At 36.3% G+C, this 15,368-nt stretch overlaps 2 protein-coding genes across 11 annotated transcripts in view; both read left to right on the plus strand.

The window, feature by feature from the left end:
- Positions 1 to 15,368, plus strand: part of LOC131353012 (tumor necrosis factor receptor superfamily member 14-like) — a 66,166-nt gene that overhangs the window by 28,412 nt on the left and 22,386 nt on the right. The window contains exon 11 of one of the 2 annotated variants that reach the window (XM_058389667.1): positions 2,202 to 2,247. The exons of the other annotated variant lie outside the window; for it this stretch is intronic. Coding sequence (XP_058245650.1) covers positions 2,202 to 2,232 — 31 coding nt within the window. The 3' untranslated portion in view covers positions 2,233 to 2,247. Of the gene's footprint in view, positions 1 to 2,201; positions 2,248 to 15,368 lie in introns of those variants that run through there. 2 annotated transcript variants of the gene reach the window in all.
- On the plus strand, positions 2,202 to 12,173 carry LOC131353009 (tumor necrosis factor receptor superfamily member 14-like). 9 transcript variants are annotated; one of them, XM_058389659.1, is made up of 11 exons: positions 2,267 to 2,291; positions 3,237 to 4,088; positions 4,188 to 4,381; positions 5,197 to 5,286; positions 7,453 to 7,578; positions 7,660 to 7,815; positions 8,024 to 8,108; positions 8,222 to 8,388; positions 8,566 to 8,582; positions 9,221 to 9,279; positions 9,363 to 12,173. In XM_058389659.1, the coding sequence occupies exons 2-11, from the start codon at positions 4,039 to 4,041 to the stop codon at positions 9,439 to 9,441; spliced, it is 1,023 nt and encodes a 340-aa protein (XP_058245642.1). In that variant the 5' UTR covers positions 2,267 to 2,291; positions 3,237 to 4,038; the 3' UTR covers positions 9,442 to 12,173. The 9 variants fall into 9 exon arrangements, with proteins under 9 accessions (XP_058245641.1, XP_058245642.1, XP_058245638.1 ...); XM_058389658.1 differs by having other exon boundaries at positions 2,202 to 2,291; positions 3,237 to 3,362; positions 4,216 to 4,381; positions 8,222 to 8,582; XM_058389655.1 differs by having other exon boundaries at positions 8,222 to 8,582.

Genomic DNA, 15,368 nt, shown 5'->3' on the forward strand with positions numbered 1-15,368 from the left:
GCTGCAGTTGCTTATAGACCCTGTTCTGTTAGTAAACGATATGAGGTTTTTTTTGTGGGCGGTGCTTGGGTGAAGGCGGAAACATTCTCCTGACCGCTTTGTCTGCTTCCCGAAAGCAACTGGTTTTGTCGGTAAGACAAAAAAAACTTTAAAAAAAAATGTAAGTTGTTTTTATACGAGCGAATAAATTATACTAATGTTCTGTTTAACGCCAAAGATAAACGCCAGACCTGTTTAGTTATAACGAGAGATGTTTGCAGTACATATATGAGTATAGTTTCAGTTTCAAGTTTTAAGTTTTTCAGTCTCAAAAAATGGCACAAAATGGCGCCTGTAAAGTTTAGTCACGGACAGTAAGATCCCAAGTGTTATCTACATAATCCACACCTCAATCTGTCTTTCTCCTTTTGGCGCAGTTTGCATTTCATTACAGCATAAAATGTTAATATGTCTGTAGTGCCGAAACACATGTAGAAATGTAGGAACTTGTGTTAGCGCGGTAAAGTTAGTTTTAGGTTCTATAATCGCCGGAAATTCGGCTAGGCTGCTTTAGGGACCGTCTACAAATTTACATCTCAGTACAAAACGAAGTCCAGTAATTAATACAAATTATGTTTACAAAGCCATAGTAAATGACTTGTGGACAAACTGACTGAAAATATTTAGCAAATATGTCGCCTTAGACAATACCTCCCCTAATGTACAGAACACAACTATTTTTAGAGAAAAAACAAATACAGAAATTCATGTGGTTAGTCATGTTCCAAAGATTGTAGTACATTTGTAGTGACAAGACTGACATTTTGCCAATATCTCCCTTACTGTATATACAGTCCATAATTATTCTTAGAAAAAAAATGACCATTCATTTCACCAAAATGATTTTTTTTATGTTCCAAAGGTTGAAAATATCACCTTTACTGTATGTACAGTATACAAATACTTTCTTTAAAAAATACTGTAATTCGCCAAAAGGGTTGTTTCATGTTCCAAAGGTTGTAGTACAATTCCTAATGGCTAGACTGACTTACTACAGCTGAACCTTTGACAATATCACCCTTACTGTATGTACAGTACACAATTATTCTAAGAAAAAAAAATACTGTAATTCACCAAAATGGATTTTTATTATGTTCCAAAGGTTGTAGTACATTCATAGGGACAAAACTAATTTACTACAGGTAAAATTTTGCCAATATCACCCTTACTGTACATACAGTACATAATTATTCGTGTAAAACAATTACTGTAATTCACCAAAAGGATTTTTTTTTTATGTTCCAAAGGTTGTAGTACATTCCTAGTGTCCAGACTGACTTACTACAGCTGAAATTTTGCCAATATCACCCTTACTGTATGTACAGCATACAAATATTATTAAATTACTGTAAATACAGTAAGGGAGAGATCAGCAAATTCTCACCTGTTGTAAGTCAGTCTAGACACTAGGAATCTACTACAACCTTTATGAACAGCCGTTTGGGTATTTACAGTAGTTTATGAACATAATTGTGTACTGTACATATATGATATAAGGTATTGGAAAAATGTCACCTGTAGTAAATCACTATGAGTAATACAAGCTTTACAGTTTGACAATGTGTTATTTTAAAAAGTCACTTTAAAAGTCACTTTATTTAAAATATATTGGTCATTTTGAACCCAGTCGGTGGAATTTTCAGACGACCCATTATGCATGAAACGCTGCAACAATCCGTCAAAGCTTTCTCCGCTTTAAATTTGCTGCTACAATACGATTAGGCAGTTTTGAAAAATTATTTTCACGTCGATATAAAGTTGTTGCATATAGTTAAAACTAATCGTGGTAAAGGTATCTTTGTAAAACTGTCGACTTGAGAACAGTGGCAATCGAAATCGTATGTCTGGCGAATATCGAACCTAAAACTAAATTTACTGTGCTACTTGTGTTCAGGCTATTATCACCGTGCGTAGGAGGATGCATAGGACGGTCCTAAAGGAGTAGATGATTTGATTTATTTAAATATTGCTCAGGAAAGAGAGATCCGATCAGATATCCAGATACACACGTCACTTGATGTTGACAAGTGTAAACGTGCCATGTTCTAATTGACTGATGATCTAATATTACTACCGATATATAATGTTTGTAAAACAGTGTTCTAACTTTTACTAGCCTATAAACTGTTTACACATGTTCAAAAAACATTGTCTCCAAACAGGTATCTGTGCTGCCCTCACATATGGAAGTAAATGCGGGCGAAGTGAATATCTATCAGCAGCTGAAGAATGCTGTCCTATGTGTGCTATAGGTAGGACATGGTGATACTTTTGTAATGCAATCAGGTCATTAAGTAATAGAAAGTGCAGCTAAATAACAGATATAAAGTTGTTAACATGTCTTAAATTCATTCATCCATCTTCAGTAAGTGCTTTATCCTGGCCAGGGTTGTGATGGCTACAGAGCCAATCCCGTGAACACTGGGTGTATCGCAGGGATACACCTTGGATGCCAGTCTGTCACAGGACATATCATACAGCTAATCAAACTACCAACATGGTTTTGGTCAGTGGGAGGAACCCTGACAACCCAGACATGCAGAGCTGTGTAGTGGCTGTGCCATCACAGACAGTTAAAAAAAAATGTTGATATAGAATGTCTTTACTTAAAATATCATTTTGTTTAATATTCAGTTTCATCTGAAATGTAATCTTTCTCTTTCTTCAGTGATTTATCTGGCTTAGCTGGCTGTTTTGTTGATATTTGTTCTCATTGCAGCTTTTTAAAAATCTTAAGCAGATGAATTTATGAAGAGTTTTTGAGGTGAATTCTTTCACATATCTGTCCTCTCATCAGTTTCTCATCAGTTCATATTACTCTGTTCTGCAGGGTCAGTGGTTCAGAAAGACTGTCATGGTGTTTACAGTACAACATGCAAACCTTGCTCTAAAGGAACATTTATGAATGAACCAAATGGTTTTCACAACTGTTTTGAGTGTAACAGACAGTTTAAAAATAGTAGTTTATTAATTAGTTGAAGGTTATCCAATTAATCAGCATTTTTTCTATTTAAATGTCTTTAATGAAAAAATAATTTGGTTAAATATTCAATTTCATCTGAATTTTCCTCTCATGCTCACAGCTCTTTAAAGACAGTCTTATGTAGATATTTTTATGATGACACTTGTGGTGAATTCTGTCACATAACTGTCTTTTAATCAGTTTCTCATCAGTTCATATTGTCTCTGTTCTGCAGGGTTTGTGGTTTGGGAAGACTGCAGTAGTGATTCCAGTACAATATGTACCTCTTGTTCAAAAGGAACATTTATGAATAAAACTAATGGGAGCTTCAGCTGTTTTCAGTGTAAAACCTGTGAAAATGGTAAATATCATTCTTCCTGTTTGTATTTAATTCTTTTTTCAGTAAATTTAATTAACTATTTTTGTAATCTCATGTTCTCCTTCTAGGAATTTATATTTCACAAGACCGTACAACAATAAAGAATACAGTCTGTGGTAGATTGAATTAGTAAATGGTAGCTACTTCCAATAGCGCTTACATTTTGTATTTAATACAGTTCCCTGAAAATCTAATAATGTTGAAGTTTGGACAAAAATGTGTTAAAACATCAGATGAATCAAAAACAATAAATGATACATTACAAAAGGAAGTCAGATGCCTTTTTCCTTAAATAATAAAAACATTAATTTTTAATAAGACATAAGGTTAAAGATGTGCAGCACAGTGAGATTTTAGCCACAGGACTTTGAACCACTGCTTCCTTACTAGAGGCCAAAAAATGGAATTTGCTCCTGTTTTGTTTGTGCCCATATTTAACATTGAAATTCTTTGCATGCCATACAGTGATTGTTAATGCCTTCTATGAATGTTAATTTATGATCTTTGTAGTTTTTATAAATAATGCTTCTTTTTAGAAATTAAAATTGCCCTATAAGTCACTTAGTCCAGTCCACTAAGTCCAGTATACCGGTAAAAAGGGTTAAACACAGATGAATAGTCTGTTTGTAATGTTGTGTTTTATTGTAGTGAATTTGTAATGTATAAAACTTATAGTTTTATATTTGAACCACAGACAAGCAAACAGAAGTGAGTGGTATTCATTTTTTCTATTTCAAGCAACATATCAGTTCGTTATGTAAAATTTTTAATTTTAACTATACAGACCTATGGTTAAACTGGTTACAGATATAATATTCCCTTGATCGTGACCCAGACAGAGAAAGCCATCTCTCTTTTGAGAAATAACACAACTAAAGAAGAAAATGGAGGACTGCAGGAAGATTTAAAGTCCTGTGACCACAGAGTTCACTGCACTGCTCCAATGCTATGGTTCGACAAAATAATGAAATCCGCATTTCTGACACGTTTGCACATATTGGGTAAGCAACACTTTGCAACACTCGTTGTAAATTTACTACTTTATAATTATTCGAACTAATAAATTGTACTAACGTTCAGTTTACCGCCAAAGATAAACACGAGAGTTCAAAAGTTTGCAGTACAAATATGAGTATAGTTTCTCTTTGAAGGTTTTTAATGTTGACTGTCACAAAATGGCACCTATTATTAATATAAAGTTTAGTTATGGACAGTAAGATCCCAAGTGCTATTTACATAATCCACACCCCAATCTGTCTTTCTCTTTATCATGCAGTTTGCATTTCATTACAACCTAAAATGTTAGCTAGCCTAGTGAAACTGCCTCACCCTCCCCTTTTTACAGTACTGTTTTTTCCTCTGCAGACCTATTTAGATATTATGCAGAAAAGAGTGATCCGATCAGATATTCAGATATGATACAAATGTTGACAAGTGTAAACGTGCCATGTCCTGATAGGCTCATGATCTGATCTGCTTGATCGAATTACTGTGATCACATTTTATTGGCAAATGTAAATGCAGCCAGACACCGAACACAGAGGTTGGATGTTCATGTATTTGCTATATACATCTACAGTGGTGTGTCAGTTAAACAAAAATTGTGCGCTGGCTCACACTGATGTCACAACTTATGTTTCACATCAGCTATCAGATATTTCTGGAAGATACAGTGGTGTAACCACATTACATTACATTACATAAGAGTTTCAGATGGTATTTGTTACATTTTTAAAAAAAAAATTGTGTATACTCTTTAACTTTAACTAGCTTATAAAGTATATAAATACATTAACAAAACATTGTCTCCAATCAGGTATCTGTGCTGCCCTCACGTTTGGAAGTAAATGCGGACAAAGTGAATATCTATCAGCAGCTGAAGAATGCTGTCCTATGTGTGCTATAGGTATGACTCAAGTAATAGAATAATGCTTTTAAGTAAAGTAAAGTACAGCTAAATAAGGGCTATAAAGTTATTAACAGGTTTAAAATTCATTCATCTTCAGTAAGTGCTTTATCCTGGTCAGGGTTATGGTGGATCCAGAGCCAATCCTGGGAACACTAGGTGTATGGCATAGGTACACCCTGGATGGGATGCCAGTCCGTCGCTAGGCATCTCATTCATATGTAAGGGCAATTTAGAGAGACAAGTCCAACTAACATTGTGCTTTTGGACAGTGGAAGCCAAGAGATCCCAGAGATACCATACAGTCATGGTCAAAAATATCGGCACCCTTGCAGTTCTGTCAGAAAATGCAACCCTTCTCTCAGAAAATTGTTGCAGTTGCATATGTTTTGGTACTCACGTGTTTATTGTTTCTGTTTGCATTGAAACAACACAAAAAAACAGAGAAGAAAAGTCAAATCTAATACAATTCCACACAGAACCCAAAAAATGCACTTGACAAAATTATTGGCACCCTTAACTTAATATTTGGAAGCACCCCCTTTGGGAAAAAAACAAAAAAATCAGTTGCTTACACCTCTCTAATGGAATTTTGGACCACTCTTCTTTTGCAAACTGCTCCAAACTGCTCCCTTCTCCCAACTGCTGTTCTGAGATCTCTCCACAGGTGTTCTATTGTTCTATAGGATTCAGATCTGGACTCATTGTTGGCCATTTCAGAACTATCCAGTGCTTTGTTTGTAACCATTTCTGAGTGCTTTTTGAAGTGAGTTTCAGCTCAATGTTCTGCTGGATGACCCATGACCTCTGGTGGAGACGCAGCTTTCTGACACTGGCCACTATGTTGTGCCCCAAAATTCTTTGATAATCATCAGATTTCGTGATACCGTTCACACAGTCAATTCATCCAGTGCCAGAAGCAGCGAAGCAACCCCAGAATATCTTTGAACCTCCACCATGTTTGACTGAAAGGACTGTGTTCTTTTCTTTGAAGACCTCATTTCTTTTTTTGTAAACAGTGCCATGATGTCCTTTACCAAAAAGCTCTACTTCTGTCCACAGTACGTTCTCCCAGAAGGATTGTGGGTTTTGTCACATAAGTTTTGCCAAACTCCATTCTTGCTTTTTTTGTGCCTTTGTGTCAGCAGTGGTGTCCTCCTGGGTCTCCTACCATAGCGTCCCTTTTCATTCAGATGGCGACGGATAGTGTGAGCTGACACTGTTGTACCCTGTGTCTGCAGATGAGCTTGGATTTGTTTGGAAGTTAATCAGGGTTCTTTATACACCATTCGAACAGTCCTTCGTTGTAATTTTTCATTAATTTTGCTCTTCCGTCCATGTCCAGGGAGGTTAGCTACAGTGCCATGGGCTGTAAACCTCTTGATGATATTGCACACAGTGGACACAGTAACATTAGGCTCTCTGGAGATGGACTTGTAGCCTTGAGATTGTCTGTTTTTCGACATTTTTTTCTCTCAAATCCACAGACAACTCTTTACACTTTATTCTTTTCTCCATGCTCGGTGTGACACAAAACACAAAGGTTGAGTCAACTTTTCTCCATTTTAACTGGTTGCAAGTGTGATTACTATATATATTGCCCACAACTGTTACTTGCAACAGGTTTGTCTAAATACAAATTACAGGAGCATCACATGCTTAAAGAGCAGTTATTTCTTACCATTTTGACAAAGTGCCAATAATTTTGTCCAGTCCATTTTTGAGGTTTGTGTGAAATTTTATCAAGTTTGACTTTTCTTCTCTGTTTTTTTGTGTTGTTCCAGTGCAAACAAAAACACTAAACACATGAGTACCAAATCATTTGCAATTGCAACAATTTTCTGACAGAAGTGTTGCATTTTCTGACATATATTGCAATATTTTTGGCCATGACTGTACATGCAAAGCTGTGTAACTGTGTCATAACAGTAATAAAAAAAATTAAAAAAATCCAATCGGAGATTTTTTACATTTGAACATCTTTACTTAAAATTTCATTTTGTTTAATAATCAGTTTTTTCCTGGAATGTAGAAACTTGTTTGTGCCGCGTCTTTAACTTCTTTTTCATTTCAAGATGATTTTATGAAGACTTTTCCTGGTGAATTCTTTCACGTATCTGTCCCCTCATCAGTTTCTCATCAGTTCATATTATCTCTGTTCTGCAGGGTCAGTGGTTCTGAAAGACTGTCATGGTGATTACAGTACAACATGCAAACCTTGCTCTAAAGGAACATTTATGAATGAACCAAATGGGCTACATGCCTGTTTTCAGTGTAAAATCTGTGAAAATGGTAAATATGTGTCTTAAATGTTTAATTCTTGTTTCAGTCATTTAAATCTGAGGACTTTCTAATCTCATGTTTTCCTTCTAGGACTTTATATTTCACAAAACTGTACAACAATAAAGGATACAGTATGTGGGGTGTTGGATGGATATTATTGTATGCATTATTCAGATGAAAGAAGAGATTGTTCTCTTGCAATAAAACATAGTAAATGCAAACCAGGGGAACAGATAAAAACTCCAGGTGGGTACTAAAGCATCAGTCTTTTGATCACTGTCACACTGAAAAAGGTGCCACTAAGTCTAAGCTTTTGAACAAGACAGATAAAAATGGCATGTTTATGGAACGCAAGTGAATGGTCTGTTTGTAAAAATGTCATGTTCTTCACTGTAGTGAATTTGTAATGTATTTGGGAAGGAAGTGGTTTTGATATTTCAGTATTTATTTACAGGCACAAAGTCCTCAGATACAGTTTGTGAGCCCTGTCTCTCAGGATTTTACTCTCCTGAAGGTGTGAACTGTTCTAAATGGACTGAGTAAGTCATTTCTTTTTTATAGAAGCTGTAATATTTTTCGTTTAGATGCTGTATTCCTTATATTTCAGAGTGTTTTTCTTTGTGCAAATGTTTTCACGTTTCTTTTCTTCAAGCTGTTCAGTCAAAAATGAGATTGAGGACCAAGAAGGCACTTCCATTAAAGATGTTCAATGCAAACCAGGAAGGAACAGATATGGTCTCATAGCAGCTTTTCTCATAGACGCAGTTCTTTTACTGTCACTTATAGTTTTATATTTCAGTCACAGACTAGGAATCAGATGTGAGTTGTGCTGGGGGTTTTTTTCTATTTCAAACAACACATCAATTCAGTATGTTAAGTGGAAATCATGGTATCTGCTCAAATATCTAACATATCACTATACTACAATATTCATAACTATTGTTAGTGTTTGTTTTACATTAATTCTTTGCACTAATACACTCTTCATTTTTGCAGGTTGCAGAACATTAAAGGTAAGTTCACAAAAATGTTTAAAGGTTTCGAATCTTGAAATACTGAAGCAGTACTGTACAAGGCTTATTTGCAGTTCTTTTTGATCAAAACTACAGCTTGATCCTGGCTGTGTTCTTTAGACACTTTTTTTTCTTGTTTTTCATTATTTTTTATTGACTACAAACAGAAATAAATCACTGGTTCCATACAGCTTTGCTTTCATGCATCTGATTCATATCCTAGATAAAATTTTCAGAAACTATTCTGAATTGACTTTACTTGAATTTCCTTTCCTTTTATATTTCCTTTTAATTTCTTCATATAAATACATGACGGCTAACACAGCAGTCTCAAGCTAAGTGTTATTTTGGATGGTCACCGCTGTGCAGTTTCTGGTGATGTCTTTATTCTATCACAGTTTGTTTCAGCTGAATAATAAAAGTTAAAACTGGTGAATTTTATCCTATAGAGTGAAATTATGGAAACCAGACAGAGATTATCTTTGTTTATTATAACTTGCCTGTGCTGATGTAGCTCCATCTTTACACTCCACTTCAAGTCATTATCAGCTTTGTTCTGGTTAAATGTATCAGTCAGATGAATCAGCTGTCTTTGTAGATCTCTTATTGCTGTTTCTTGTTTCTTTTTGTTCTTACAGAGTCCTGTAGCGGAAACAAATCCTCACACTTCACAGTGTGTCCCATCAACCAGTCAACCGTAAGAGATGCTTCTATTATTTCATCATGAAATGAAAATTATTTATACTGTAGATAATAAATGTTATTATTACTTTCCTCAAGGAGTGAAATTCAGAAAACAGACTCACCAGCTCTCCATCCAGACTGTAACAAGGAACACAAGATTTATAAGAATACATGAGTTACTCCACAAGGATTTTCTGTTTCTTACTGAACTACCAGCTCTATGAAAGGGCATGTTGTGAATTCACCGAAGCAGACCAGGGGACTCTGAAGTAGTGTTCAGCAGGGAATGTTTTACTGGAGAGAACACACTGCAGTGGTACTGTACTGGCCTTGAAGTGTTTATTGGAAGAGGACAGAGCCGCTATCTCCACTGAATTTAAAACTGCTTTAACATCTTTAGAGACAAAACTTGGTCTCGTCCAACGTACAGTATCGGACCATGGTCCACGAATAACCTCACTGCGAATTCAGTCGTTGGAAGCTGTATGTGCCGAGCTAACTGAGAAGTATGCTAAACTCAAGGCTTGAGTCAAGCGGACATTTTTACGCTCTTATTGACTTGGTGTTGTTGAATTCGATCTGATCTCTCCCATTGAGCAAGATATGTTATATGTTCTTCGTTGTTTATATGTATTTTTGCTCTTTCTTCAGTGGTATAATTACTGTTTTTGATTACAATCTTTGTTAATCCCAAGGTTCTTGTTCTTTTTGCACTCTCATCTATCATAGTTTCCTTTATGATTATTTTATAGCTCAAATGCTTACAGTGAATGCTTACATCTGCTCACATGTTAAACCTACTATTAAGAGTTTCATATTTCATACCGAGGATATTTCATTTTAGGGGACTGAGAGTATATAAGGTAAGGAGAAATAAGGAAGTGGGTAATACATTTTGTTGTTTTTGGGGTTTGGTTGCTGTGGTAATTTCTGAGTGGAGTGTTGATTTTGGTGGGAGTTTTTTAGTTTCTTTTTTGTAATTTTTTGTATTTCCGATCTTCAATAAGTAGTCTCTGATGTATATCTCAGTGAGTAGAGATTTGAGATTTTTGAGCTGGAATGTTAGGGGCTTAAATCATCCGGTGAAGAGAAACAGAGTACTTGCTCATCTCCGACAGCTGAAAGCAGAGGTTGTCTTTTTGCAAGAAACTCATTTACGTAGAGTAGACCAATCTCGCCTCAACCGTAGGTGGGACGGGCAGATCTTTCATTCCTCATTTCAAGCAAAGGCAAGAGGTGTAGCTATCTTGATTGATGATAATGTACCCTTTGCACCAAATAATATTACGTCAGATAAGAATGGTCGCTATATAATTGTTTCGGGCACTTTATGCAATGAGAATATAACTTTAGCTAATTTGTATGCCCCTAATTTAGATTATGTCAGTTTCTGTAAACACGCTCTCTCTCTTTTTCCTGATTTAAATTCGCACTGTCTTGTACTTGGGGGAGACTTTAATTGCTGTCTTCACCCAGTGTTGGACCACTCATCGTTTAAGCAATGGCCCCTGGCAAATCCTTTATTTACCTAAATAGTTTCTGTTCTGAATATGGCCTATCAGATGTATGGCGGTTTTTGAACCCCTAAAAAAGAATTTTCTCTTTTTTCCAAGTGTTCATCATTCTTACTCTCAGATTGATTATTTCATCTTGGATTAAGCTCTAATTCCTAGAGTTCAATCCTGCACATATCAAAGTATTATCATATCGGATCATGCCCCTCTTTTCCTTGACTTGAATTTTTCAAACTTGCCTTCCCTCAGGAGAAATTTGTATTTCAATAGTTCACTCTTGGTGGATGAGACTTTTATTTCCTTTGCTGCTGACCAGATTTTCAAACTCAGTAGTGTGGGAGGCTCTTAAGCCATATTTGAGAGGCCAAACTACTTCATATGCCACTACTAAAAGAAAGCATTCCAAAGAAAAGCAAACATCTCTTACTAATGAGATTTCTAGGTTGGATGAACAATATGCTAGATCTCTCGTTCTGGACCTGTAAAAGAGACGTCTTAAATTGAAGTCAGAGCTTGATTTGCTTTCGACCAATGAGATAGAGGGTCTTTTAAGGAGAACCAGGAGTGTTTTTTTTTATGGAAGTGGGGAGAAATCTGGGAAAGTATTGGCTAATCAGTTGCGTCGGTTCCAGGCAAAACAAATCATAAGTGGTCTTCGTTTAGATAATGGGGCAATCACAACTGATCAAAGTACTATTAATGATAAGTTTATAGACTTTTATTCTACTTTGTATGCTTCTGACTCTTCTTTGCGGAGGAATGTTGAAGATTTTCTTGGTCGATTGAATGTCCCCATCTTATCATCTGATGTTCTTATCCTTTTAGAAGTTTCAATTTCTCTGGAGGAAGTGAAAGCTGCTATTGCTTCTACAATCTGGGAAATCCCCGGGACTCGACGATTTTGCGTTAGAGTTTTATAAAAAATTCTTGATACAGCTCACCCCTTTTTTGATGACTGTTTTTTCAGAGGCTTTTGAGAAAGGAACTCTTCCCCCAACTTTAAATCAAGCATGTATCTCTTTTGTCAGGAACAGCTGGACAGTTCCCTGCCAGGCCCAGAGAGGGCGCTGGCAGGTGAACCTTGGAAGCGTGCTTCTTTGTGTGTCTTTTGTTATGCCCTTCCTATTGTTCCTATCCTGATTGTGTCACCTGTATCCCATTAGCCCTAATGTCTACCCCTATAAATAGGGATCCTTGTGTTTGTGTCCTTGTCCATGATTGTTATCTGTACCGTGGTTTCTGTTGGGGTTTTGTTTCCTAGGTTCCATGTCCAAGCTAAGGTCTAGGTTTTGTTTTTTTGTTTTGTTTAGTTTAGTTAACCACGCCATGTATTGTGTTACGTTTGTTTCCCTATGTCGCGTCTTAAATGTAATAAAAGCAGTGCTTCGCTGAATCCTGCGCATGGGTCTCATTACACCGTGTGCCGGCGTGCGCACACACACCACGGGCGTCTGGGGTCGAGCCCCGCATAGGGTGGGGGTCCCAGACGTTACATCTTTATTGCTTAAAAAAGGATAAAGACCCGTTGGATTGCTCTTCATACAGGCCAGTTTGTTTGCTTAATTGTGATGTTAAAATTTTGGCGAAGGTGCTTGCCTCAAGACTCGAAGATGTTCTCCCTGCCATCATTTCTCCTGATCAAACAGGTTTTATAAAGAATCATCATCTTTTTTTAATATCTGCCGTTTGCTTAATGTGGTATATTCTCAGCATCAGTCCATTCCATAATGTGTTGTCTCTTTGGATGCTTAGGAGGCATTTGACAGAGTGGAGTGGGAGTATCAAAAATTGTGATTTGGTCCAGCCTTTCTCTCTTGGATTAAGTTGCTTTATAGCACTCCTTCTGCTGTGTTTCTGACCAATGGTCTGTATTCTCAACCGTTTAATTTGCATCACGGAACCTGCCAGGGCTGTCCGTTAAGCCCATTATTATTTGTCCTAGCTATTGAACCTTTAGCAATTGCTCTGCACGAATGTTGGCAGATTACTGGAATTACACGTGGTGAGGCCGTGCATAAAGTAACTTAATACGCAGACGATTTGCTACTTTTTATCTCTAATATGCAGACGATTTGCTACTTTTTATCTCTAATCCACAGACGTCTTTACCTGTAGCTTTAACCATGCTTGAGAATTTTGGTCGGTTTTCTGGCTACAGGCTTAATCTGGATAAGAGTGAATTTTTTTCTGATCAATAAGGTAGGTATGCAATTACAGAACTCCAATATACTATTGAAGCCGGTAAAAAACAAACTTATCTTGGTGTATGTATTACTCGCCATGATAAACATCTTTTTAAACATAATTTTGGTATGCTTTTGGAACGGATTACGAAAGATCTTTCTAAATGGTCCCCTTTTAAAGATTTCTCTTATCGGATGCATTAATTCCATTAAGATGGTAGTTCTCCCCAAATTTCTTTATCTTTTTCAGTGTTTACCTCCTGTTTATCCCTCAATCATTTTTTAAATCCTTGGAATCTTATTTTATTTGGAATGGCAAGCATCCTTGTTTGCATAAAACATACCTTCAAAGGTCTAGACGAGATGGTGGTATGTCTCTGCCTAATTTTAAGTTTTATTACTGGGCAGCTAACATACGAAATACACTTTATTGGTGGCGTTATCGCCTTCTACCTAATAAACCACCCTGGGTGGACATGGAAATACATGCCCATAAGCAAATTTCTCTTCCAGCACTTCTAACTTCTTATACTTCTGTGGAGTGCCCAGTGGTTAACCACTCGTTGAGGTTATGGACTTAGTTTAGGAAATCATTTGGTTTTAAGGATCCTTCTCTTCTTTGCTCTGTTGCCTGTAATCACCTCTTCTTGCCTTCAACGCAGGATGGGTCATTTAGGAGTTGGTCTGACAAGGGGATAAAGATTTATTTATTGATAATTTATTTGCTTCTTTTGAACAGTTAGTCTCATTTTGGTCTTATGAAATCTGATTTCCAAGTAAGAGATTATGTTAAGTCATTTTTTCGGATTTTCCTATGATGCCTCCTGAAAGTCCTTTGGACAGTTACCTTTCATATAATAGAAAATGGCTCAATTTCCATTATTTGCAATTTAATGAGTAATAAGGCATCTTCCTCCTTAGATAACATTAAGAGAGCTTGGGAGGAAGACCTTGGTGGACCACTTTCGGATGACACTCAGAACTGTATTCTTAAACAAGTCCATTCATCGTCTGTGTGTGCTCGGCACTCTCATTCAGTTCAAAGTAGTGCACAGAGCTCATGTATCCAAAGTTAAATTAGCCCAAATGTTTCCTGGTACTAGCTCCTTGTGCAATAGATGTCTTAGGGTACTTTAATCCATATGTTCTGGACATGTCCAAAATTAGAGTGTTACTGGTGATTGATAGACAGAACCACTTGTGGCATTATTTGGAGTTGCTCTAATGGAGGAATGGCTGTCAGCATCAATGCACAAAATCCTTGCCTTTTCTTCTCTGTTGGCACGTAGAGCAATCCTATTAAAATTCACACACACACATTCAATGGGTTAGAGAAATGATGTCTCTACCTTGAAAAGATTAGGTATTCATTAAGAGGATTGGAAAAAACTTCTTCCAAGATGTGGCTCCCTTTCATTGATTATGTTGACTGTTTTAGATAATTATGATTGAACCACTTCTCCTTTTTTTTAATTGATTTATTTTATTTTGTTATTTTAATTAATTAATTTTTATTTTTATTTTATTTTTTTTCCTCTAATAACATCTGTAATTCTTATTGGATTGAATGGACAGCATACGCGCTACTCTAGGGTTTTGTTGGTAACAGCTGGGGGTTTGTTAAATGTTTTGTATATTGAAAGTTCGATAAAAATATTAAAACCAAAGAGAAATCTATGTTACAGTTGATTCTAGAGTGACCTCAAAACATGTTTTCCTATCGGCAAATAAGACACTTTTTGGAAACCCCCAAAAAAGAGAGCAGTGTTTTTGCTTTGATTAATGCCCACTTCACAGGTCACAGACTCCTCTAAGCAGAGCAGAATTGCCCAGGAATGTATTCTGTACAATTCTTTTTGCTGTATGGAATGTTCTGAGTGTATTTTGATTTATTTAAAAGAATGATCCTTGTTAGAACTTTGTGATGTACCTGTTTGGATAGCTAGCATTTTTCAAGCATTTGACACACTCTTAGCCAGAGCGACATTTTATACAGCTGAGCAACTGAGGGTTAAGGGCTTTGCTCAAGGACCTGGGACTCAAACTCAAACATCAATAATCCATCACCTTAACCACTAATAGGCATGTGTGATTGTTTTTAGGCACTGAAACAAGCATTAAACTGATTAACACTTTTTTTTGTATATGTAAGTACATGTTTACATAAAATTGAAGTATTGTTTTCATTTATCCTGACAATTCAAAATGATAGCTTTTCAAAAACACCTGCACTATTCATGAGACTCATGTCAGCCTGTTGGAAACGTTACTTGGTTCTTTTGAGTTTTTCTGTACCCAAGGCCTACTTAAACATTTTAAGGGTATCAAAACTGGTTACTGTTTGGTTGATGTAACCAAGAAATATGGAGGTTATTGACAACAACAAACTCCACATTTTTATACCT

The sequence above is a fragment of the Hemibagrus wyckioides genome, linkage group LG05, assembly GCF_019097595.1.
Source record: "Hemibagrus wyckioides isolate EC202008001 linkage group LG05, SWU_Hwy_1.0, whole genome shotgun sequence".
NCBI lineage: Eukaryota > Metazoa > Chordata > Actinopteri > Siluriformes > Bagridae > Hemibagrus > Hemibagrus wyckioides.